This window comes from Anopheles arabiensis, chromosome 3 (genome assembly GCF_016920715.1).
Source record: "Anopheles arabiensis isolate DONGOLA chromosome 3, AaraD3, whole genome shotgun sequence".
In the NCBI taxonomy this organism is placed as follows: domain Eukaryota; kingdom Metazoa; phylum Arthropoda; class Insecta; order Diptera; family Culicidae; genus Anopheles; species Anopheles arabiensis.
The window spans coordinates 2,910,197-2,936,323 of record NC_053518.1 but is presented as its reverse complement, the minus strand read 5'-3'; the positions used below and the strand labels follow the sequence as shown (position 1 = coordinate 2,936,323).

Here is a 26,127-nt window from a genome sequence, read left to right as displayed (position 1 = left end):
GCTCCTAAAAAACATCGCAATAATATCGCACGTCCGCTTTCACCGCGCGTTGACGATCCCTGCATATATATGCCAACTGCCTGTCAAAACAAAGCAACATCTTTCGCTGACGAAAGCAAATCTCAGTTTGTGTTGTTGTGTTTCGCACCTTTGCCCGATTACGGATCCCGTGGTAAATGGCAATTTAATTGAGTTATAATGTATTCCGAGTGGGCCTCACTCTATCCGGTAATTGCGGAAAACATCAACAACGCCCAGACGCAGAGCGTGCTCGGCAAGTTCAGCACGGTCGGGGGCCGTGATGTAGCAGCTGTTGTGATCAAGCAGCTAGCCAGCACCTTGGGCATCACCAACAATGCAGAACCGAGCAATCTTCACACCGACCAGGAGGTGCGTATCTCGCTAGAGCATTAAAGAGTAGAAGGGGGTTTCTTCACTCACCACTCACCCCACATTCTATTTCACACAGGTGCAATGGTGCATGGATGTAATTTGTCATGGGTTGTCGCTGCCGCTGTCGGAGCACGACATCATTAAGGACGGTGTGAACATCTACTGCGAATGGATCAGTGCCGTGCTGCCCCAGACCAAGCTCAGTGTGCCCCGGCCAATAATCGACGATCCGAACACTTACGTTCGGAAAATAATCAAACATTTGTACAATCTCTTTGTGCCCCGCCCGGGAGAAGGTACGGATTGAAAGAGTGTGTGGCCCCACTTGGGGGCCAGTGTTGGAATGCACCAACAACAACAACAACAACAATGCATGCATTCTCACACGTGTTTCATTGTGTGTGTGTACGTGTGCGTGTGTATGCAACGGTGTATAGTTTGCACCGATTTAACCATTTTTTATACATAGTTTGTCTAATGTGTGTGCACACGTGTGATTCCTGTAGCCCTATCTATCCGCACTCAAATTGGCACTAACTAACTCCATGCACTGATTTTCCAATCTTTCTTCGTTTCAAGTCTGGCCTTTCATTTACGAAGAGGAACTAGGTGACCGCTTTTCTACTTTGTTATTCTTTTGCTGCCTGCTTCCCCGGGCGGAATTTGCTTTACTAACCGACCCCCTTTGCGCTACCCTTTTGCAGGTACGGATACGATCAATCGACAGGCGGTGCTTTGCCATCGTGTACTACGCACGCTACAAGACACGGCACAAAACTCGCAAATTCTGACGGTAGAAACGTGGGAAGCATTGCTGCTGTTCCTGCTGGCCATCAACGAGATTCTGCTCGCACCACCGATCGTGAAGGACGACGTAGGCGATCAGCTTTGCGAGCGTGTGCTGAGCGTGCTGTTCGAGGTGTGGCTGCTGGCGTGCAGCAGATGCTTCCCATCGCCATCGTTGTGGAAAACGTTTCAGGAATCATGCGCCGCCTGGCGTCACCGCATCGCGCTGGTGGAGCAGTGGAATCGAGTGAATCTGGTGCTAACGGCGAAACTGCTCGAGTTTACGTACGGGCCAGCTTTTCCGGAAATGAAAATCGGTAAGTCATGCCTTAAAGGGCTGTTCTACCACCACCTGACCTGCTAACCCTCCTTGTTTTCGTTGTAGCCGATGAAGACGCTCACCTTGTACCGGACGGTATGACCAACGATGGTATTGCCCAAGCTTGGATACGCTTCCTGAAGATCCTCGGTGCGCCAACGGATCTGTGCTGTCCGCAGGTGATCAGCCGCACACCACAATTTATCCAGGCGGTGCTACTGAACGCGGACGGTATCGAACCGCAGCATCATCCCTGTTTGCTGAGTTTGCCGCAAATTTTCCTCAAAACCATGAAGGGAATTGCCGGACTGGTTGACGCTTTCCTTGGTAGGTTCTGTTCAAGTGTTCCGATCCTACTTTTGATTGTTTCACGTGACAATTCTGTCCATTTTCATAAGGCATAGCGCAGTATAGAATGGACGAGAGCAATCTCCTCGAGAGCATCAGTCAGCTTACATTCACAAACAATGCAAACGGTGGTGGTGGTGTTGGTGGTGGAATGCATTCGAGTAGTGGATCCGTCATTAGCTTTAGACACTCCGGAGGCGAGATCAAATCGAGCGTACTGCGTGCCAGTGGAGGGCTCGGGGGACTTGGTCTCGGAGCCGCACTGGGCGTAGTAGGTAGCAACGCCGCCGCTGGCACGGGTCCGACGGGATCGGCACCGGGTGTAGTCTCTAGCGGTGGAGGTAGCGGTTGCATAAACAATGTTAGTATTATAGGTTGTAGTAGTAGTAGTTCGAGTGCTGGAAGCGCCGGAGCTGCGAATGGTGGCAATGTGGGATTTGGTTTTTCGTACGATACATCAACCGCAGGTCAGCAAAAACAAAACAAGCCCTCACCACGTTCGTTAACTGTTGGCTGTGTGTACTAACTAAATTTAACTCATTCTTACCAACTGCCAAACTACGCTCATCATCCGACGCATTCTTGCCAAACACACACATGCACACACAATCGCGCAAAATAATAGCCGAAAGTTTGGGATTTTGCAATAGCAAGGCGGCATTACTGATCGCCGACACAAACGGCGGGCCCAATTCTCCAACTCCCCCGCTGCAGCGCCGGCTGGCGAAGAGCTTCAGTGTGGCCCCATCGCTACCATCAGCACATGCGGTCATATCGATGGCGCAGGCGAAGGGTGCGTGGAATTTCGTTTTGCTTGTTTTCGTCCCGGAATGTGTGTGTGTCTTGTGTTTGTGTAGTCGTTTAATCTCTAGGCTGCTCTGTACGCTATGAGTTCAAAAGTTCCTAATATTTATTCATTTTTCACCGATTTTTCCGATTCCCAATTTCGATAGCGTTCGTTGTACAATCATAATTTGCTGTAGCGCACCATGTTTAACCAGCCATATAGCCGTTATGCTCCATGTTCGAACATATGCTCATTGTAGAGTAGCGATTTTTCGCGTAACCGGTTTCATCGCACTGTTCAATGTCTCGAAACACACATTTTTCATTCCAATGCTATGGCAAATCATTCGCAAACGACTAATGTTACCCCTTTCGATCCATGTGTTTGACAGGATTTACGAAAGGATCGTTTAGCGGACTTACTAGCAGCCGCAGTACGTCATCTAGCCATCCGAACAATGTACCACAATCGGCATCTCTACCTTCGACGGGATTTTCGTGTAAGTTACGCTGCCCTGGGCCGGACTGGCCCTGGATCAGACTCAACAATCGCGTCCGCTTTTTTCGTTCTCTCCATCAGCGATGCTGTCGTTATGCCAGGAAAACCGATATCCTTTAGCGGCAAACCGTCCCAGATGTAACAGCATCTTGCATCTCTTCGGCGAATGGCTGTTCGATGCAGCGCACATCGGCGGTGACACGTGGATGCAAAACACCAAAAGTAAGAGTTGTTCGCTGTTACCTTAAAATCGCCAAACATTCCCAGGCTCATGCCATTTTGAACCATTTTTAGAGCGAGCGGCCGAAGCGAAACGGCGCCCTTCGTCCATGATCATGGACAATCGCAAGGGCAGTTTATCGCAGCCACCTTCCCTGTCCGAGGTGAATGACGTTTCGCCCGGGCTTACGATCGACAAGTATGAGTCGGGCAAGGCGGAAGCCCTGGGCGCACTGTGCCGCATATTCTGTGCGAAGAAAACGGGCGAAGAAATTCTGCCCGTATACCTGGCCCGCTTCTATATGGCACTGCACCAGGGGCTCAAGACGAACGATAGCCGGGAGTGTATGGAAACGCTCGCCAGCATATTGTACAACTCTTCCGACCTGTTTCGCATCGATCTGGAAGGCATACAGGTGCTGTTGCCTTCGTTCATTAGCGCGCTGGAGCTGATTTTGCCCGAGAAGGACCTGCGCATGCGGTCGCAAAACGTGCTCATTAACAAAACCGAGCTGCGACGGGCGGCGATCAACATACTGCTCTCCATGCTGGCCCTTCCGCTACACTTCCAGACGCTCCCAATACGCGACATTATGGGTGGACCGAACGATCGGTGAGTTCAGTTCGGTGATCGATCTGGTGGAGCGAAACAATTATATTTGATGTATAACTCCTTTTGTAGAAGCATTACCTTCCTTCATCTCAAACCACGCCTTATCAACATACTCATGAATGCGTTGCAAGTGGAAACGGACCCTCAAAACACGCACATGCTGCTCGGTGGATTGCATCTGTGCGTCCAGGACTCGGTAACGTTTGAGGAGACGGAGAATGGTTCCGCGGAAGCGCTACATTCACTGCATCCGACTGCCGAAACCTCCAATCTGCTCAGCTCGGGTAAGCGTTCCGTGGGACGATTTCCGAACCCTATTGACTGTGTTGTTTCTCTTCTTTCATATCACCGCTCGACGAATTTCACCGCAGCATTTGCCGCTTTGATTATATATAATTCTTGTATTTTCTTTTTTTTATACTGATTTCAATGTTTCGTTTGACTGAACTCTCAACTTCTGATCTGATAAATCATTGCTTTTCGCAAAAAACATATCCTTTTGCGAACGATCAACCTAACGAACGAACGAACGAACGAACGAAACATTTGTCATCGCACCATTTTATCGCATCATTCACCGCACCTTTACCACCACGCCCCTCACCGCTAGCCTGCTCCGAGAAGAGTGCCTACTCCATGAACAGCGCCAATTCCAGCATCGGTGGACACAGTACCGCAACACTTAGCAATGAACCTTCTAGTTTGCCGGCTTTTGATGATTTCTCATCCGACATTATTCATGAGTTAGAATTGAGTTCATCTGCAATTTATGGTAATTAGTTAGTTTTTTCTTTTGCTTGTTCTCCCTTTCCCGTTCCCTCAATACACCCCTCTTGCTATGGTATACTACAATATCCAAACAATCTGTTATCTTTTGTTTTCAACTTTTCGTATTCGTAACACCTTTGCTGCTATCGATCACCTATTCAAAGTGCACTTGTTGCGACTCAGCACACAACCGTAGCTAGTGAGAATCCTATATAGAGTGTCCCGCATTAACCTCTCGAAGTAGATTACCAAACTGGCCACAAATACTTGCATCATAATACCTTTCCACTTTCCCTCGCAGATAGCGCCCATGCGTTGTTTGTGCGAGCGACCTACTTAGTGTGTCATCGACTGATTTCGTCATGGAAAACGGATCTAAACGTATCGCTGGCAGCGCTGGAGCTGCTTACGGGCTTGGCAGGCATGCGTGTAAAAGACTCTGGTACGTTTATTGCAACACCATACCCAAATCTACTAGCGCTTTACACTAACTAGCTAACTAATTCCAACTAATTCCTCAGATGTTCTGGAATGCAAACGAGCTGTAAAGTGGATCTGCGATTACATCTGCTACCAATGCTCGAGACCTCCGCCGGCGCACATTAAGGACCTTCACAGCACGATCGTGGCAGCGTTCCAGTGCACCTCCGCCTGGCTGATGAACCATCCGTACCTGCTGCAGGACAAGGAGTGTCTTACGATCGTGCTGGAAGTCGTGGAGCTTGGCATATCGGGCTCGAAAAGTGTCGGAAAACCGGGCGAACCGGTCAAGTACAAGGACGAAAAGGAGCTCAAGCCGGCCAGTATGCGTGTGCGCGATGCGGCCGAAAACATGCTGACGATGATACTGGAGCAAATTGATTACTTCCCGAACGAGTGTGGCAAGCAGTCGCTGTCGTCGTTGTTGGACGAGGTAGTGCTGGCCAAACATTCCAACACATCGGGAGAGTATGTGGGAGAGTTGCCCCAAGAGCAGGCGATCAAAAAGTTTAAATATTTTGTGACGGAAAATTCGACCGTGCTCGCGTTGTTCGAGGAACCGCTCGGTAACGATCAGGATCCTCAGCCAACGGTTACAAGTAAGTGCTGTGGTGTGGTACACTGCCACTTTGAGCTACTTTTGAGCTACTTTGAGCTAACGATTGGAATCTTTGCGGCTTTTCTTGCAGTTCTCATTCGCGGTCCATTCGGACGTCACGCCTGGACGATGCAATTGCGTCATCTGTCCAGAAGCAAATCGGGCACAAAGTACCATGCGCCCAACCCGGGCAGACCGGTGCCCATGAACGACATTATGATGCGCCAGGAAATGGAGTACAAATACTTTCCCGACTCTGTTGACCGTATACCACCGTGTGTGGTAGATTATTCCATTCCGACATTGGATTCAGCGGAGCAAAAGATTGGCAACCAGTCCACCAAACAACTGGCCCGGCTAGTGGAGCAACAGGTGGGCTACGAAAAGTTATCCTGGGCCGAAACGGAGTGTTCCGTCGATGGGCTGGGGCATGCACAGGAAGCATCACCACCGAGCGTCTGCCACGAGTTTCAAGCGGCGAGACTGTTTCTGTCCCATTTTGGATTCCTTACCATCGGCCAGAACAACGCTAGTGGTCAAAAATTGGACGGCAGTGCACCGCTGCTAACGACGCTGGACACATCCAAGCCAGAGTTTTGTCAGGATTTGAGAATGTTGGATAAAATGTCTCCCCGGTCCTGTGACACGATACACGTGTTCTACGTGAAGGCCGGTCAAAGCACGGAGGCGGAAATCATCGGCAACATGGATCCGGAGAATCTCTCCTCGATTGAGCCGCATTTTTGGAGGATGCTGTACACGATCGGCTGGCCAGTGGCGGTGCAAGAGCACGCGGGCTGGACCGGTTTCATCGGCACCAGTTGGAAGATTCCGCGAGACAATAAACCCTGTGCGCAGCAAGGCGAGCAAAAGACCGGCTCGCCGGAAGAGTGGAATCTGAATGGGGAAAAGACGGTGCTCTACTGGGCCGATGTTTCCTCCGAGATGGCAATCGTGGTGCCGAATCGTAACAACAAGGTGGACCTAACGACCGGCGAAGATACAGGCGCAGGCGACGGAAGCGGTTGTTCCTCGACGACGTACGAGCGTAGCGTAAGCGAAATACAGCCCCGCTCGTCCTCTGTTTCGACCAACCAGCCACGCCAGTACTCGCTGGACAGTGAATCGGCCCGCTACGGTTCGATGAGCAAATCGGCCGATCCGATTCCACCGGTGCGCCGCAGAACGGGGGCAACCAAACCGAGCACGCTGTACACGGCACCTTCGGCCAAGATTTTGCTCGTTTGGCTGGAAAGCTACGAGGATCATCTAACGTTCCCGATCGATGGACTGCTGCCCTACACCCGAGCCGGTTATTCCACCCAGCACGGGACTGTGGCGTCGATTCCATCGAGTGAATGTTTCATCATCTATCTGCACGCACTTTCCTCGAGCCTGTTGCGTGTGAAGCTGCAAGGACCGGTGGGCCGGATGAACTTTGCCATCCCTCTAATAGACGGAATGGTAGTGAGCAAGCGCGTGATCGGATCACTGATTCGCCAAACCGCGTGTAACATGGCGAAACGAAAGCGTTTGGATAACGACTCGTAAGTTCTTCGATCACATAAACCTCACTCGTGCTTCAATAATATCCTTCTTTTCTTTTCTTTTCTTCAGCTATCAACCGCCACACGTTCGACGCCGCATCAAGATCCAGGAAATGATGCAAAGATATAAGAAAGATCTGACCGAGCCGGAGATGCTGGCTGACTTATTTAAATCGTCCATATAAGAAAAAAGCACCGATTGCACCCGCAAACAAAAAGTATTAACACCTTTGCATTAAAATAATCAAACTACAAATCGCGTTCCGTTCCAGACTTAGTTATACTAATATTGACACCACTGTTATTTGAATCTAAAATGTTCAAATAAACGTTATTATTTAACTTATCGATCTTTAACTGATTTTTTTGCCATTTTTTATGTTTTCCAATTCCACTATGAAAGCAGGTCCAATCAATGGAGTGGTGTGTGTGTGCTCAGAGAAGTAAAAAGGCAGGGTTCGCTGTCGTTGTAAGTGCGTTACACATCCGAAGAATATCATTACTTAATTACAAACAAAAAGCACTTTTTTACATTTATGCTCATTAGTTTAGACATTCTCTAGCTTATACCTCACATCATTTTCGAAATGCTAAATCTCCCCCCGCTTCCAAACGGCCACGGCAAACGACAGGGGGGCACCATGGTAAACTTTGTTTTCATTAGGCATGTGTGAGTGTGGTCGCGTAGCAACTCGCGAGATCCCTCCGGGTTCGTACGATCGGGCAGCGCATCTCACCACCAGTACCAACTCGTTCGCGCAACACAACGGTCGTTTGAGCAGGAGGGCGCACGATTTTTTTGCGGGCAATGTTGAGCAACCTTTAGTGACTGAGAGGCAAGCAGCAAAGCAAAAAAAAGCAGCGTGTCTTGGCGTTGACAAAAGCTCAATTTGATTAAACCAAGAGCCCCATACAAAAAACGTGCGCTTTTTAGCAGTGTAATTGCGTTCGATGAGAGAAGAGAGTGTATTTGACGCAGAATAAAAGTGCTCGCGATAGAAGAGCAGGCTGTGAGCCCCTGGGAAGGCGTTCAAACATGATGTTGCGTGAAGTGTGTCGGTGTGATTCTTCTAACACTGCCCAATAGAGTGAGTGAGTGATTGAAACTCGGTTCTGTGGGGGGGTTACAAGTGCTGCTGGCGCTTCCGGTTGTTGCAGTTTGTGCGCTAGGGTGCGGCAAGAAGATTGTACGTAAATTCCGGGCCAAAACAAGCACACAGCACCCAGTGCATCGAAGGTGGCTCTGGTACAACACCACACCCGTAGTGTTCCCTGGCCGTTGCGCTGCTGTATGTGTATGAGCAAATTGGAGTGTGTGTGCAAGTGTGTGCGCGAGCAGAGTGTGGGCAGCGAGAGAAAGAAAGGGGAAGCCCAAAAAAAGGGGCAATAAAGCAAGTGACGAAGAGAGAGAATTACAATCCCCTGGAATTTGGTAAAATATTTTCACGATTTTCGTCGTTCACGGGGCAAAACAAGGATCGTCGAAGCGGCCGGCGCGGGCTACCTACCCCACCGGTCTCCTCACCAGAGCGGGGATACGCAGACAAAGGCGCAACCGCGCACCGAATCACAAGTGTACAGCACGTGCATGAAACAAGTGCGTGTGTGCGGGAAAGAATCTTCTTCTAAGCCAAAAAAATCCTTACAGGTAAATTATTTCCCACCGCCTCAAAAGCTAGAATGAAATTGTTTGTTTGGTTCGCTGGTTGTGATCATATTTTAGCCACATTTGATTCTGTGTGTAACAAAGAGTTATATGGATGCTTTCGGAAGAAAATGATTTTAGGGTTTGCAAGACTTTGTTAGTAAAGTGATAAGTTTAATAAGTTGCTGAAGTGTGTGTGTGTGTCTGTGGAACGAATTAAATGAATGAAGTAAAAATGAAAATAACAAATGCAAGCCGCGGCGGCGGCGGCGGTGCGCGCGAATGCAGTGCGCAGACTCGATAAATATTCAAGTCGAGCGCGCTCTGCTGCAGCAAACGAGGGGGGTAAAAGAGAGAACACACTGCGCCATAGAAGGTAACGCGGGGAGAGGGGCAGCGGCAGCAGTGGCCCAAAGAATGTGGCGATCGCGCATCCTTTTTGTGTGTACTGGCGTATGTTTGAACACGCAACACGGACATCCTACGATCGTGTCTCCTCCTGCGCGGCAAGCATGCATGCATGCGACGGACGGAAGAAGCCCGAGAGAAGAAAGATGTAAAACGTGATGATCATGCTCGCCGTCGTCGTTGTCGTCGTCGTCCCCACTGTTATCCCGTCCATTTCACGCGCTTCGCTCCATGCGCGCTTGCGCAGAACCGTCGCTGTCTCCTCTTCCGCCCGAGCTTAAGTGCCCGAGCAATGTTTCCCTGTTGTTTTTTTTTTCGGTTCCTGAGCGGACGTGGCCGATATTCCTGGCGTGGCCTGGCGTAACATCCTGGTGTGTGTGTGTGTGTGTGTGTGTGTGTGTGTGTGTGTGTGTGTGCATGTGTATAAGAAGAATCATTTTTAAAAATTGTCTAAAGAAACGACGTGGATTGTAGTGGTGTGGTGGCACGCGTGTGTGTGTGTGTGCTTTTTTCTATATCGATCGCACGGTTTTGGTCCGCTTTCGTTCGGCAACATCGAAAAGGAGAGGAGGCTATGACAAACCCGACGACGACGACGACGACCCGTTTTTCGAGCCATCTCGAACCAGTTTCCCTTCCAGTGTAGGCATTTTCTCGCCGCGCCCGAAACCCCCCCGACTGTACACGGTGATGGTGGTGGTGTAAGGGCTGCTGCTGCTGCTGCTGTGTCCCTTTCTGCAACAATTACAGGAGCCCCCCACAAAAGGGCGCAAGGAAGGTGGACACGGAACAGCCCGACTAAATACCGATAACCGGTAGCAAGCAAAACGGGCAACACGGTGGCAAACGCTGCTGTGCTGCTTGTGGGCTTGTTTGTTGCTTTTATGCTTGAGGATTTTGTTTTTCGCTTAATTGTTGCTTTCAATTAAAATTCGTAAGACACGAAAGAAGAGAGAGAGAGAGAGAGAGAGAGGCGAGAGGCTTTGGTTTGGAGTCCGCCCGACAGAATCGCATTGCGTGAGCATGTGTGTGTGTCTGAGGGTGTTTTTTTCGGTGACTTTTTACTTTTGCTAAATTATCTGGTTTTCTCTCACCGTCCTCCTCCTCCTACTCCGGTGTGCAGCAAAACAACATCGATGCACATGGAAAGAATCACATCCTTTTTCCTTTGCGCAGGTAGACACACGCACACACCTTGCTGACCGGTGCCGAACCCTCTTCAATGAAGCCCTTTATAACTGGCCAGGACGTTTTTTTTTGTCTTCTTCTTGTCCTACGCGAAACCTGTCCCTCTAGCCGAGGGACCTCTACCTGTCTCCTGCCCCGAGTTAGCTAAAGAGCTTTAGTGTTTGTTGTCAAATTTATCTTATCTCAAAGTGATTCTCTCAAACCGGCCGTGTCGAGCGAACCATGAGAAACGGCGCGGCATGACTTGTAACGTCCCTCGAAATCGTTCACTGCAGCACAGCACAGCCATGCACTCCTCATTCAAGCACAGCTGAATTAACGCAAGTTGAACACGCGTTTTCTTTTATCGCAGCCGGAAGAGCATCCAAAAATTGGACCCATTTCAAAGCAAACTAAAAAAAGGAAGGAAGAAAAAAAGCTCAATACCGATTAGCGCAGGAAAAGGAAGTCGGCGGGGAAAAGGGGCTGCGCTGGGAAGCAAACAGAAATTACTACCGATGACTTATTCTAATAAATCAATCAATTGGCCAGTCCGGTAGCGTTCTGCCACCAACGATCATCACGAAGCATTAAATGAGCAAGCAGCCAGCCAGCCAGCTCTGCCACCTTCCCAGACGCCCAGTGCGGCCGCCTTTCGGTTGTATGGTCATTTTCGATTTCCACAATACACAGACCAATTCTCTGTTGCCGCCAGTGGGCTCGAGCTTTTCAGTGCTCGTTCAGCTCGTTGTGCGTATGATGATGATGATGAAGATTTGAAACCTAATCCCAATTAACATCTTTGAACAGCCCAAACCCAGCAGACCAAAGCCCCCAGAAGTACTTATTTATGTGAAATTATATATAATTGTATAATCGAATTCTGGGCGCAAATGTTGAACTCATCACCGAAACAGCACACACACACACACACACAGCAGTCGATTTGGGTTTCTTTTTCTGGTTTTCTGTCCGGTCGGTGGATGCCGTTCTGTGTCTCCACTTCAGAACTTCAGAACTACTTGACTTGAGGAAAGAATTCAGTACGGATGGGTGAAGGGGCCAGCAATAGCTGTAGTACATGTGCTTTGATTCAGCAATTTTCGGTAGCCACCGCATTTTCTGGTGCCTCATCTTGCCTCATCTCTCGGCCAGTCTGCACAAAAACGCTCCCTTGCGCATTGAGCGAGTCGTTACGAGGCTAGTTTTCGATTTCTTGCCTCTTTACTCCCTACGTGCTAGGTGGACAACAGGCCCGGGAAAGGGAAAAAAACGTGTCCGGGCTTCATAATAGCTAATATGAGGAATTTTGCTTTGTGTCCCAGCTATGTCTGTGTGCGTGAGTGTCTGGTTTAGGCGATTGATCTCGTCTCTTTCTCTCTCTCTCACGTCGTCGTCGTCATCGGGAGTGATGATCAAAACAGAATTATGTTTGAATGCCAAAAAAGCACACACAAATTTCGGCATTAGAGAACGAAAGGAGAGAAGAAGTTGAGTTTTTTTGCTGTTCAATCATGCCGGATTCGAGGAATTTGATGTTTTACCTCGCCGTCCAGTAACCAGTAGCGCGTTTGTTAAAGAAAGGAAGAAAGGAGAGTGGTGATCGGTGCTGCTGCTGCTGCTGCTGCGGCCTGTTGCGGCGTGATCGCAGCCTGATGAAATGGAATGGAGCAGTGAATCAGACACGGTGGCACTTCCGCACTACCACTGGGGAGGTAGCGTTTTCCTACCATCCGGTCGGCCATCGTTCAATCGATCGAAAATCACTCAATTCTTGCAGCTGGCCCATGACACTCGCATTCGTTACGGAGCACAGCTACGAACCATGGCGTGGCCAAACCGCGCCACTTTCGCGAGTTGCCTAAACTTCCCAGCGAGCACACTGCCACTGCTGCTAGGACGAATGTTGAGAAATTGTTTAGAGAAATTGGTCAGATGCCACCAAACGACATGGGAACCACAGAGGAGGATGAGACGATACGCGCGTTTTACGCCAAAAACGCCAAGTCGTGGAGGAAAACAGAAACTAATTTCAATCGATTGGTTCAATTCATTGAATTATTCTAAAATTGTAATTTCACGATAAACCTCCATTATGGTCTCTTGTGTTTTTGTTGTTGCTGTAGCTGCCTTTGGTAGGTTGTTGGTATGGCAAAATGGCCTGAGTCATGCCACGCTGGCGCACTAATGAACGGCTGTTACAGTGTGGTCCACCACCAGCCCCGGTTGCTTGCTGTACGGTTAATTTGTGATTCCTGTGCAGGGCAAGAATGCTCAATAACGACGGACGGACGGAGCAACGACAAACTGATCTGTACGACCCCCGGTCATATATTGGATTGGTTCGCGCATGTGTGCGAGCGCTTGTGAATTAGTTGAGGCTGGAGCGTTGCGCTCTTTTAGACAGAACAGACAACGTGATCATTCGTACAACAAGTATATTGCATAAGGTTGAGTTACTTATTGTTGTGTGAAGCTTTTGAAGCTTGTTGATCGCCAATAGAACGTGCGAGAAAGGCAGATTTGCTCTCTGGTTGCTAGGAAACGAGTATGAGTAAGAGGAGCGGGAAATGGTTGCAACTCTCATAATAAAAACACAGTATGCAACGAAAAGGAGATCATAGAGCAGACAACCCTAAACCTGATGGCGACTTCCCGGGGTTGCAAGACGCTGGACCCCGGTGTTCAAAAGCCATCTTTTATCTGAAGCCGCTACATGTAACCAGCAACGTCTCCTGCGCGCATCTCGGACTCGGACTAAGCCGGACAGGGGCTGAACGAAGCAGGAAAGAAAAAAAGGACACCAGGGAGCATCCCGCTTTTCAAACACTGGACTGGAAACTGGATTGGAAGTAAACGAATCGTGGAAAACTGAGCGCTACACCCAGCCGCATAACTAGACACCCGGGGCCTCCGCGGGCAGCTCAAAATAATTGAAGCAAACCGAGAACAAACAAGGGGCTTAAGCAAATACGCACACACCGACGAGGCGCAAAGCACCGAAGCTAAGCGGTAAACAATAGATTAAGCGCATACATACATACGTACGTACATGCGCTGGCGCAAAGATGGGAGCGTTGTGCATGTGAAAGAGTGCTCCTTTCCGTAGAATCCGTTCTTGTGTGTGTGCATTGAGAAGGAGGAGGTGGAAAGCGAAGGATTGGTAGAAATAATAAGAGGAAATGGGAGAACCTTTACGTAATTGAATAGACAAATATGGTAATGCTAGAAATTCCGCTTCGTTACAATAGATGCATAATCATCGGATGTGTGCCGGGGAGGTGCTTTTATGGATGACATCGCCGTCGTCGTCTTGGCCGTCGCGCGACATTACCGTGGGCCACGGATCAGTTTTTCCAACCCCCCCTGCGGCGGGTGTGTGCACGCTGATGATAGTGTTTTCCTCTTCCCGCCCCTTTGCACAAGGTGCGCAAGCAGAAAAGAAGCAGAATAAATAATAATCCAGATGGGACGCTCCGGGCACAAGCGGAGCTACGAAAGACTTCAACGATGGTGGCGATTTATAGGCGACGAACCCCCCGCGCGCTTGATAGTTGAGTGAAGTTCGTGCGTTCGTCGCACTGTGCAGTTTTGCGCGATTGTAGAACTGAATGTGGTTGCATTGATTAGAAAATGGTAACCCCTTTTTGAGTCATAAATGAGTCACTGCTCGGCTTTTGGTCGGAGATGTGTTGTTCTGTTCCAAAGCTAGAGAATGGGTGAAAGGGACAGGACAACGATTACGATTACCTATGCAAAATGCTCCACCAAACGGCATACTGCGGGTGTGCAATAAAAGGCAACGTAATGCTGGCGAGCGGCGTAGGGAAAGCATTGTGTGTTCGGCCATATTACATACCATTGTATGGGGCCCGGAGATTAGTGTCAAGCTTCGCGAGGTGAAAAACATGGGTAGGGGGGAGCAACCCCAGAACTATCCCAGAGCGGTTGGAAGTTGAAAGAGAGCAAGCAGCAAACAAGGGGGTAAGAAATACTCCAAACCACTCGATGTCGGCTGGAGGCCAAACTCTAGACAAACGGGAACGAGCAACCCTCCTCTCCATGGGGGGGTGCGCCAACCGGACAGTGCCGCTGGATGCGATCGGAGGGAAATGGTTCGCGCTGGTATGCGTCGTTTGGTGTGTTTGTGTGTGTGTGGTTGTGCCACGGTGTGAAGCTGTGAAGGAAACGCAACGTTCAGGCCATCGGGCCGATCTACCTGCCTGCCTGCACAAAACGCCACAACGGGTGTAGCCAACATCGCTGGCTGGCTTCGCTCGACCACACCACACACCACGCCCCGAACCACAAACACTGCTCGTGAATGCGAGCGAAAGAAAAACTGTGTTTTTCTAATGTTTGTATTACGTGCTCGTTTATAGTAAAGCCTCCCGAAGAGCGGAGAACGAAATTCGTCTGCGCTGTCTGCGTCTGAAGCGACAAGGAGCACGAGAAACACCCAGCAAAAAGGTGTAACAGAATGAGAGAGAGAGAGAATGCGCAACTCAAGAGGCTCGAGTGGCAGCGCGGGATGGAATGTGTGAGAAGCCGGAGCGCGCGCGGTTTCTCATGGCATGCCTATCCCGGGGAGAGCCCGAAAGGCGCACACAGCACAGCATCATCGACACCATGCTGAATCACGTTTTATGGTGGCGCAACAGAGAATCCGTTTGACCGAAGGTATTTGCTGTGCGCGCGCCAGAAAGAGACGGCTGCGCCCGGGCGTGAAGGGCTTTGTCGAGGATCGGATCGTATGCCTATGAATGTGTGTGTGTGCTGGCATGTACACAGGCGCAGGTTATGAGGAGACCGAAACCAGGTGATTTCTTGGCGAGGGGCATGAATAATTAAGCATAAGGTGAAAAACTCCACTCCAGCACTGCTCCCCCCCCCCAATCCGACCCACCGAGCCGAGGCCGTAAGGTTGTATGTGTGTTGAGTGCGTGCGTTCCTATCACCAACACCAAAAGGGGAACCAGGAATCGGTGTGCCCGCTGTGTATTCCGAACACGCGCAGGCAGCCACTGCCACTGGCCAGGGCATTGGAACGATCGCAAGAAAGCTTGCCAGAAGGAAAGAGTAAAACAAACCAAAAAAAAAGCCGATCGTAGGAAGCCCAGGAGAACGAGTGAGCGAGATAAAAAAGAATGGGAAAACAATTCCTTCGTATCGAGAGGAGAAAATCTTTCTGCCTGCGACTGACCTGCGTGAGCGCGCGCGCACGCCTTCAAGAATGTGTAGGTTATATGTGGCCATTCTTCCGAAGCTTTCGGTGTGCGTCCGCCATCTTCGGCTTGTGCTGCCCTTTTCTTGCACACACACACATGCACACACCCAAAGGGGCCTGCTCGCTCTTTTGCGCCACTGCCACTGAGACGCGTTTTGGCCATACCACCAGTCAGAAAAGAATGCCGCAAGCGAGATGTACGCCGCTGCGCAGAGCCAATGAAAGAGGAAGCGAAGATAATGTGCATCATAAAATCGAGTTTCGTCCGAACAGCTTGTGTTGTTCCTTCTTCGAAGCTTTTTTTACACCGGAGCTCGAACACTGGCCCCTGCCTCTCCCGACGCACACACACACACACACATACAACCACACACACGCACACATACACGCATACATTCCTTCGGGCTTCGGTTGGGCGGCGGAAAGCGGCGTTAAAAAGTATTTATATATTAAAAATATGATGATGAAGTAAATACCTGTATCGCTTAATATAGAAATGCTGGTCAACCGCGATCGCCACCACCGCTGCCTCCGCCGTCATCGTCGTTGTTCAACGCGGCCCGGGGGGAAACAGAGAGAGAGAGAGAGCGAGAGAAGAATCGCACCAGGACGACGTAAAAGGCAAGATCGGGTTTGCGGGCAGAGAAAAGATTGCGCGGGCTCTTGCGTCTTGCGCTGTGTGCGCTCTCTGTTGTATGCTGCCTGGCTCTTTTCCGTTGTGTTTGTGTGTCCACCGTGCTGCTGTTGCTGTGGTTGCGCCGTGGTGTTGGTGTCGATTGTCTTTCACCACCAACCCTAAGGGCAGCAAAGTTCAACCAATAGTCAGAACCCGAGATCTTAAGAAGCTCTCCTGCTGCTTGTGCGAAAGAGTGAGAGAGAGAGAGCGAGAGAGAGCCAGTGCTCCCCACCAACTGCCCGAGCGACAATCTTCCTCGTCGGCTCCTCCATTCCATTCGGTGTTCGGTGTGCCTTCTTTTGCAAATGTGGTGAACTTCACCGCAGCAACAGCAGCACCAGCCTCCTCTCCCCCTCCCCGCGCAGTGGCGCAGGAATGCGAGCGAGGGAAGAAAAATCTCCATCGAACAGATTGAGCCTCGGCCTGGGCGCGCAGCATCGCCAGCGCCTTCGCTGCGGCAGCGGGAGGGTTGTCTAGCCGCGAGCGAAACAAGTTTCCAGCTATTTCGAAATTATTATGCGCCCGTTTCATAGTTGCATGTATCGGCTCCACGCCTGGTGATCGAAGACGAAGTGTGTCTTGGCTGCTCAGAAAATGTGGTTCCGTTTCCATGCTGCAGGAGGGGGGTGTTCGGGCATCATGATGATCTTTTCATAATTCTTGTATGAATTGTTCTGAAACGATGTAAAAAAGAGGGTTGCATTGGAGAGATTTGTTCAGCTTCAGTCATTTCAAATATGTTTAGTTTTCGACTTATACCCAACTAATGTTGGATTTCCAGTAGTTTGTGCTTTAAAATGGGGGTTACATTTTTAGCATCATACTCGAAACATTTCGCCTTATGTCGTCGATTGCTTCGAGTCGACCCGTTTGTATCGGGAACGACGCCGATGGAGCAAAAAGGGCAAACTTCATTCGACAAATACACATACATACACACATTCATGGGAGAAGAGTTAGTAGTAATGGCAGCAACGGGCGACCTGGGTGGAGAGTGAGAGGATGCTGCTCTGGCTAGGCGACTCTTGACATACCACCATACCACACAGCGGCCGGCCACGAGCCACGAATGCCGAGGAGAAGGGACCGGAAAAAATTAGATACATCGAAATATTATGTGCCTATGTGTGTGAGTGCGTGTGGTGTTGTGTGGGGCCACGGCACGGCGATGAGAGAGACACAGAGAGAGAGAGAGCGAGGAGTCTGCTGTCTTGTTTATTATAATTATGAATTTATGCTGCTCGCTGCACTGTTGTTGTTCGTTAGCGTGAGTTGCAGGAAGAAAAGCTGCCTCTCTCTCTCTCCCCGTCTTTCTCTTGCCTTTCGTTTTAAGCCAGCAAATAGGTGCCTGGTGGTGACTAATTGAATTTGTCGCTTATAATATGGTTGAAGACAGTCGAAATCAAACCAAACAAGCAAACAATTAAAAGGAAATAATTACCCACACCAACACACTATTCTAATAGATTTTTTGTCCTTTTATTTGCAGATAATCCCCATACCTTGTGGAATTGCAGATACGTATCAACTACGTTGCCAATAACTTCAAGTGCTCAATCAACTTAGGCTAGAGTCTGTGCGTGCCGTAATTTCCCTACCAAGTGTGTGCGTGTGTGCGCGGGTGTGTGTTTTAAGCTTCAAATAGTGCAATTGTTGTGTGCGTGATGACAGTGTCGCTAGCGTTATCGTCCGTGTGCGCGTGGTAGTATGCGAGTCCTTATGGCAGGCCGCAGTAGTAGCATGACGAGAAGCAGCAAACCGAGCGAATGTGCCGCAGCATTGCATCGGTTTAGCAACATTTTGGCAATATTATGACGCACCTGACTAACACACGCGTAAAGGTGCCTGGAGGTGCCGCCGCCGAGTGAAGAATTCAAAATCCTAGCATCCAGGGAAGAGAGTGTGGGGAGGAGTAGGAGGAGGAGGGAGACGGGTTTCGTCCCTTCCATGTTGTAGAAAAGCTTTAGGAAAGAGCAGCAAGTGAAGAAGGAAGGGGAAGAAAATGTATTGTGCCAGTGTGGTGAAAATTATGTGTTGGCTGCTGGTGGCCACGCTGGGCCTGCTGGCCGCAGCCGCCATCGAGCAGGTGGGCGCGCACAGTCCCGGGCCAGGGCCGGGGCCCGGTCCGGGCGTGGTGATCGTGCCGCGGCGTCGCTCCTCGAGCGATGGGGCGATGCAGTCGCGAGCGGTGGAGACGCGCGTACAGTTCAACGTGTTTGAGAACGAGGCGAAGGGCACGGTGGTGGGCTACATCCCTACCAAGCCGGGCTTCACCTACCGGTTCAATGAGCCGCCGCGGGAGTTTGTGCTGGACGCGAGCACGGGCGAGATCAAGACGAACGCCGTGCTGGACCGAGAAGCGCTGCGGGCCGACCGGTACGACCTGGTGATACTGTCCAGCCAGCCGACGTACCCGATCGAGGTGCGCATCACCGTGCTGGACGTGAACGACAATGCGCCGGAGTTTCCGGAGCCCACGATCGCGGTCTCGTTCTCGGAGAGTGCCATCACCGGGACGCGGCTGCTGCTGGATGCGGCGACCGATCGGGACGCGGGCGAGAACGGCGTCACGGACGACTACCGCATCGTGGAGGGCAACCATGAGGAAAAGTTCCGGCTCGCCGTTACCACCAGCCCGAACGGGGACGTGTACTATCTGCATCTCGAGACGACGGGCAAGCTGGACCGGGAGAGCCGCGGCTTCTACACGCTCAACATCTCGGCCCGGGACGGCGGCGAGCCGGCCCGGTACGGCTATCTGCGCGTGAACGTGACGATACTGGACGTGAACGACAACCCGCCGATCTTCGACCACAGCGACTACATCGTGTCGCTCAATGAGAGTGTGCTGCCTGGGACGCCCGTCCTGCAGGTGATGGCGTCGGACAGCGATCTGGGGGATAACAGCAAGATCACGTACTATCTGGCCGACGCGGAGACGCAGTTCACGGTCGATCCGGAGACGGGCGTGATTGCGACGACCGAGCAGCTGACCTGCCCGCACCAGAACTGCCACGAGGGCGGCCGGAGCTGTCCGAAGAGCTGCGTGTTTACGGTGTTTGCGCGGGACCACGGCACGCCGCGGCAGGACGGCCGCACCTACGTCACGGTCAACCTGGTGGACACGAACGATCACGATCCGGTGATACGGTTCCAGTACTTCCCGCCGACCGGCAGCTTCGCGACGGTGGACGAGAACGCGGCGAACGGGTCGGTCGTGGCGGCCGTGTCCGTGGTGGACGCCGACGAGGGCCTGAACGGGGACACCAGCCTGCGCATCGTGGCGGGCAACGATCTGCAACACTTTCGGCTGGAGAAGTCGCCCAGCTTTTACATCGTGCGCGTGAACGGGGTGCTCGATCGGGAGGAGATCGGGAAGTACAATCTCACGGTGGTTGCGATCGACCGGGGTGCGCCGCCCCGCACCGCCACCGCCCATCTCATCATCCACGTGAACGATGTGAACGATCACGAGCCGGTGTTTGAAAAGTCCGAGTACTCGGCCGTGCTGAGCGAGCTGGCCCCGCCGGGGACGTACGTGGCCAGCATCACCGCCACGGACGAGGATACCGGCGTGAATGCGCAGATCTTCTACGACTTTGTGGCCGGCAACCGGGACCAGTGGTTCCGGATCGATCCTGCCTCCGGGCTGATCACGACCCGTGCGCCGCTCGACCGCGAAGTGCTCGGGCACGTGGAGCTGAGCATTTCGGCCCGGGACGGGGGGCCCAATCCGAAGTGGGCCCACACCCAGCTCAAGGTCACCATACTGGACGAGAACGATGAGGCGCCGGCCTTTGCGCAGCCGCTGCTGAACGTGACGCTCAGCGAGACGGCACCACCGCGCACGGTCGTCGTCTCGCTGGCAGCCGTGGACCACGACCAGGGGACGAACGGGAGCATCACGTACTCGTTTCACCCCAGCGTGGAGCGCAACTATCCGGGCACGTTCGAGCTGGACGCACTGTCGGGACAGATCGCAACGCGCCGGGCGCTCGATCGCGAGCTGGTCGCGGCCTACACGCTCGTGGTGATCGCCCGCGACCATGGTTCGCCGCCGCAATCGTCCAGCGCTACCGTCAGCATCGCGGTCGAGGATGCCAACGACAACAGCCCGGAGCTGTATCCCCGCGCGTTCTTTGTGCCGGTGGCGGAGGATGTTCCGGAGGGTACGCTGATTGCGCAGCTGACCGCCACCGATCGGGACGAGGGTGAGAATGCGATCGTGCAGTACGAGCTGGTCGGCGGTCCGACCACTGATGCCGCTCTGTTCGCTATCGATGCGACTACGGGAGTGCTGACGCTACGGTCCAGCCTGCAGAAGTCGCCAAAGCCGGTCCATCGGGTGATTGTCGGCTGCAAAGATCGAGGTGGGCGACGGGCCGAACAGGACGCCGTCGTCGAGGTGGTCAAGGAGTCGCTCGTCGAGGAGATTGGGTTTGATGCACCGTTCCCCTCAGGGTACGACTTTCGCCTGCTGGAAGACAACGGGCTGGAGCGGCGACAAAAGTCACCGCAAGAGCGAGAGGTGGGCCAGCTGCGCACGCGCTGGGCTGCTGCTTCCGGCTCGGCCTCCGCCGGCTCGTCCAACGTGGTGTTTGCGATCGTGCGGGGCGACTCGGCCGCCAGCTTCCGGATACACGAGCGCACCGGTGTGATCAGCACGGCGCGGCACATCGATCGCGAGCAGCGCGCACTGTACCGGCTCACGGTGGCGGCACGGAACGGGCTCGCCTACGGGGAAACGACCGTCAACGTCACCGTCGTGGATGTGAACGACAATGCGCCGGCCTTTCTGTACGAGCACGACGAAATTCGGCTGCCGGAAAATGCGGCCGTCGGGCAGGAGGTGTACGTGGCGAAGGCGAAGGACGCGGACACGGGCGCGAACAGCCAGGTGCGGTTTGGGCTGAGCAGCAATCCGGAGGGTCTGTTTCGCATCGCCGAGACGAGCGGAGTGATTTACCTCAACCGCTCGATCGGTGTCGAACCGGGCACCGTTCTGTCGCTCGAGGTGAGTGCCACCGACGGAGGCAACCCGCCTCTGACGACACGCACCACGGTGCAGGTGACGGTGGAGGACGTGAACGACCACACGCCCGTGTTCGATCACACCTCGTACGAGACGTCGCTGCTCGAGTCGATGCCGGTGAACTCGCGCTTCTTTGCGCTGGCCGCGTCCGACGCCGACGTCGGCCCGAACGGGCGCATCTCGTACGCCATCGTGGAGGGCAACGTGGACGGCAAGTTTGGCATCTTTCCCGACGGCTACCTGTTCGTGCGCAGCGCGCTGGACCGCGAGGAGCGCGACTACTACGCGCTGACGATCGCGTGCGCCGACGAGGGCCGGCCGGTGTCGCGCAGCTCGTCCGTGCCGGTGATTGTGCACGTCATCGACGAGAATGACAACGCGCCACAGTTCACCAACGGGACGTTCGTGTTTAGCGTGGCCGAGAACGAGCCGCCCGACACGTTCGTGGGCAAGCTGACGGCGATCGATCGCGACATCGGACGCAATGCCGAGCTGATCTACACACTCTCCTCGACGTCTTCCACGTCGTCGGCGGGAGGATCATCGGCCAGCGGGAAGGACCGCGAGGAGGATTTCAGCATCGATTCGCGCAACGGTTTCATCCGCACGCGCCGCTCGTTCGATCGCGAAGCGCTCGGCGGTCAGAGTTTCCTCGCGTTGGAAGCCACCGTTTCCGACAATGGTGCCGTTCGGCTGAGGGATCGCGTCAAGATCAAGGTGTTTATTACGGACGTCAACGACAATGCGCCCGTGTTTGTGCGCGCACCCTACCGGGTGCAGATCTCCGAGGGCGCCTCGATCGGCACGCAGCTGGTGCGCGTTTACACCCACGACGCCGACGAAGGGCTGAACGGGGACGTGTTTTACTACATCTCCGAAGGGAACCGGGCGGAGCGATTCGCTATCGACGATTCTACCGGCCAAATAACGCTCGCCCGTGCACTGGATCGCGAAACGACGGCCTCCTACCGGCTGACGGTAGTGGCGCACGATGCCTCCAAGCAGCATCGGTTGAGCGCGTCCACCACCGTCACGATAGAGGTGCTGGACGAAAACGACGATGCGCCCGAGTTCACGCAGACGCTGAGCCAAATCGCGATCGTGGAGACGACCCCGATCGGCACCGAGCTGATGCGATTCCGCGCGACCGATCTGGACCTGGGAGCGAACGCGCAGATTGCCTTCTCGATCGCGGCCGGCAACCGGCGGGACACGTTCCACATCGATGCGCTGTCGGGCGCACTGTACCTGCACCGTGCCCTCGACTACGAGGACACGCAGAGCTACTCGCTCAACATCTCGGCCGCGGACGGAGGCAATCCGCGGCTGGCCACCACCATCCTGTTCGCCGTCAACGTGATCGACGCTAACGACAACCCGCCCGCCTTCCCGAACACCGCGATCGTGCGGCAAATTCGCGAAGGCATTCCACTGAACACGCCGATTGTGACGGTCACGGCGGAGGATCCCGACTCGGGCCTGAACGGCAAGGTGCGGTACGAGATCGCCCACCAGGACCCGCAGGACGGGGACGGCGAGCGCCACTTTGGCATCAATCCGACCACCGGCGTCATTCACACGCTGCACCTGATCGACCGGGAGGCCATCGACACGTACCGGCTCACCGTGCTGGCCACCGACCAGGCCGCCCCACCGGCCCAGCGACTTTCCGCGGAAAAGCTCGTCACCGTCATCGTGGAGGACGTGAACGACAACGCGCCAGTGTTCGTGTCGATGAATGCTGCCATTCTGCCGGTGCGCGACAGTGCCATGGGCGAAATTATGCGCATACACGCGCAGGACGCCGACTCGAGCTCGAACGGGCTCGTCACGTACGAGATGATCGGTGGGAATACGGACATCTTCCAGCTGCATCGCACCACGGGCGTGATCACGCTGCGCAAGCCGATCCCCAAACCGGACACCCGCTACCAACTGTCCGTCCGAGCGACAGACGAGGCCGTGCAGGCGGAGCGCAAAAGCAGCGATGCGTACATCACCATCCTGACGACGGGCGCTCCCGGCAGCAGTTCCTCCGGGCCCGTGTTCGCCAAGAAGGACCTGTCGGGCAGCGTGTCGGAGAACGAACCGATCGGCACCAGCATTCTGACGGTTTCCGCCTACCTGAACTCGGTGTCGGACATCGAGTACTACGTCACCAACGTCACGTCCGGGTCGAATGGGCGGCAGGTCAACCGGCTGTTCGACATCGACACCAAGCTGGGCATTCTGTCGACCGCGGCCGAGCTGGACCGTGAAGCTGGCATCGAGCATTACGACGTCGAGGTGTACGCCGTCGCCGTCGGTACCGTGCCCAGGACAACCAGCACCCGGGTAAGTAGCTATTGTTTTCCTTTTTTTGTAGCGTCAGAGGGGTAGTAACAGAGTATGGGAATAACGACGGGGATAAGATAATCTACCAACTCTCTCTCTACCTACCCACGCAAAGTGTGAATATGTATCTAAATGGTCGGCGCCCCCGGCTCTCGGGAGGAGTGTGATAGAGAAATTACGCCCTAATTAAATCAACCTGCCAAATCACGCTTTGACAAGGCGCACGGCAAAAACCCCCCTCCTATGCTCGTAAAGCAAGGGGAGAAGCTCTAATGCTAATGTCGCGCTTATCTTGCGCGCATCTTTCGGCCAGACTTTACGATCCTTTACATTTATTCGTACACATTTGATTGCCCTACGCGGGGCGAAGGCTGAATCGCTATTTACGATTATGGCTCGCTTTTTTAAGCTGACTAAGCTTTTCCCAGCCCCATTGTTTTACACCCACCTGCTGCCTGCTCTTGGGTTGCCGGCGGGTTGCAACTTCCTCGCCAAATATTTCTTGATGGTGTACGCCCGATAAGCGAGACACCTTCCGAACACACTCATTAACGAGATTCTGTCTGTGGGTAGATCTCTGCTGCGTACGCCCTAGTGTAGTTCTCGTTGCTATTTCAGTTGGAGTTTCGTCATCATCATCATCACCAGGTTTAGGTTTCAAACGTAAATCATCACCATTTCATCGCTGTTGAAGGTGCGACAAGAATCACGAGATTCTTTCATGTATAGCTCCTTTTGCTGAGCTTTATTAAATACTAAGCATTATTACTCACTCTCTGTATCTCTATATTTACTTGTAACAATCTAATGAGATGAATGATTATATTAAATATGAGAAAATCCTCTCTTTTTTGGACTCCATTTGTCGATGGGCATGGGACATGGGCGCCAAATCGTTCAAAATTACGGTGCCAAACAGTGTCGGAAAAGAATTCGATACATGCACAAGCGACGAACCTGGGTAGGCAAATTGCAATCGAAACCTGACCCCCTTGAACAACTCACACAGTCTCACGCAAGTGCACCACACACTTTTGGGCTGTTTTTGGGAAGAACATAACAACATTGTGTTTTCCACTTTTTGGCATACCTCGGACAGCCCTGCGGGTGGGTATCCGATCCTCGTGATAAATAATGAGAACCTGAAATGACTAGCTGCATAACATATTCGCATCGCTTCTAGGCAGGTATTATGACGCCAGATTATAGGTGTTTTCTGTGTGAGGGAAAAATATTAAAGAATGCACACTTCCCGGCGGTTGCATGGTTTCTGCCCCGCAGAGAGATACGGTTACAATCTCTTTTCCTCTGCCTGCACAATGCGCTGGGCCGCACTTTTATCGGGCGCCCGGTTCCCTTTCACCCGGTGTGCGTAGTGTTTTGTTCTAGCACCGAGCATCGGACAATTGTGGTTGCATCGGTTGCTTTCCAAGGTGGAGATGCATTTTTCATCGTGCGTTTCATGCACACAAGCTTGCACACGCCTCTCCCTCGGTCGTATGGATTATTTCCTCTCAGTACGCACAAACACCAAGTAAGAGAGTAAGTGGAAAGAGTTAAGAATGGTCAATTGTTTGCCATTCAGGTTCATTCGATTCACGTTTGCGGACAGACAGCCATAGCCAAAAACAACGCTGCAAATCGTTAGAAGCAACATTCGTACCAGGTCGAATAAAGGAAATTCACATCACAATCACATCTTTAATGCCCGACGAAAATATAATTGTTCAACCTTCTTTCCGCACAACGCTCAGCATTGTGGCCAAATATAACACAAAAAACCTCATGCCCACACGAGCCGTGGCTCCAAACGCCGTTACTTCCATTCAGCCAGCCAGCCAGCAACCCACGATGATCGAACGAACGGAGAAGCACTCGATCATTATTCCTGAACTAATTTCGATCACTCCTCCAAAGCATGGTAGTGATGTGGTACCTAACAACAACCACAAAAAAAACGGCCAACGCCAACTGCCACGATGTGTGCTCAATTTCACAACCCCGTTCGGTTCGGTGTTTGGAATTTGAAGATCGACAGGAATAGTCAAATGCAAGAGAAGGTGGTTCCGTGTGCGAACATTGGGAGGGCTTGTGCCTACCTGACCGACCGACCGACCGGCCACCACCACCACCACCACTAATAAGCATTCTATTCGTTTATGATCGCAATCTGCACGAGAGCAGTGAGGCGCAGCAGCAGCAGCCAACGCTGGCCAGAAACTCGCTAGGTCTCTCGATCGATAGTAATTATCGTTTGTTTTTGGTAAACGATGTTCAATTTG

At 52.5% G+C, this 26,127-nt stretch overlaps 2 protein-coding genes across 7 annotated transcripts in view; both read left to right on the top strand.

The window, feature by feature from the left end:
- Positions 1 to 79: 79 nt before the first annotated feature.
- On the top strand, positions 80 to 7,713 carry LOC120901829 (ral GTPase-activating protein subunit beta). 6 transcript variants are annotated; one of them, XM_040310134.1, is made up of 16 exons: positions 80 to 390; positions 470 to 689; positions 973 to 1,002; positions 1,098 to 1,496; positions 1,565 to 1,825; positions 1,897 to 2,313; positions 2,472 to 2,639; positions 3,025 to 3,132; positions 3,213 to 3,353; positions 3,426 to 3,963; positions 4,033 to 4,247; positions 4,574 to 4,735; positions 5,033 to 5,173; positions 5,253 to 5,810; positions 5,901 to 7,356; positions 7,427 to 7,713. In XM_040310134.1, exons 1-16 carry the CDS (start codon positions 199 to 201, stop codon positions 7,539 to 7,541), a joined length of 5,121 nt encoding a protein of 1,706 aa, XP_040166068.1. In that variant the 5' UTR covers positions 80 to 198; the 3' UTR covers positions 7,542 to 7,713. The 6 variants fall into 6 exon arrangements, with proteins under 6 accessions (XP_040166068.1, XP_040166069.1, XP_040166071.1 ...); XM_040310135.1 differs by lacking the exon at positions 973 to 1,002; XM_040310137.1 differs by lacking the exon at positions 2,472 to 2,639.
- A 406-nt stretch (positions 7,714 to 8,119) lies between these two features.
- LOC120901453 (cadherin-related tumor suppressor) overlaps positions 8,120 to 26,127 on the top strand; it is a 53,320-nt gene continuing 35,312 nt past the window's right edge. The window contains exons 1-2 of the mRNA XM_040309419.1: positions 8,120 to 9,004; positions 17,969 to 23,845. Coding sequence (XP_040165353.1) covers positions 18,482 to 23,845 — 5,364 coding nt within the window. The 5' untranslated portion in view covers positions 8,120 to 9,004; positions 17,969 to 18,481. The remainder of the gene's footprint in view (positions 9,005 to 17,968; positions 23,846 to 26,127) is intronic.

Coding starts and splice junctions, on each gene's coding strand:
- LOC120901829 (XM_040310134.1), top strand. CDS start 199: ATGTATTCCGAGTGGGCCTCACTCTATCCGGTAATTGCGGAAAACATC. Junction 690..972: donor TGTGCCCCGCCCGGGAGAAG/GTACGGATTGAA, acceptor CTTCGTTTCAAG/TCTGGCCTTTCATTTACGAA. Junction 4,736..5,032: donor GAGTTCATCTGCAATTTATG/GTAATTAGTTAG, acceptor TTTCCCTCGCAG/ATAGCGCCCATGCGTTGTTT.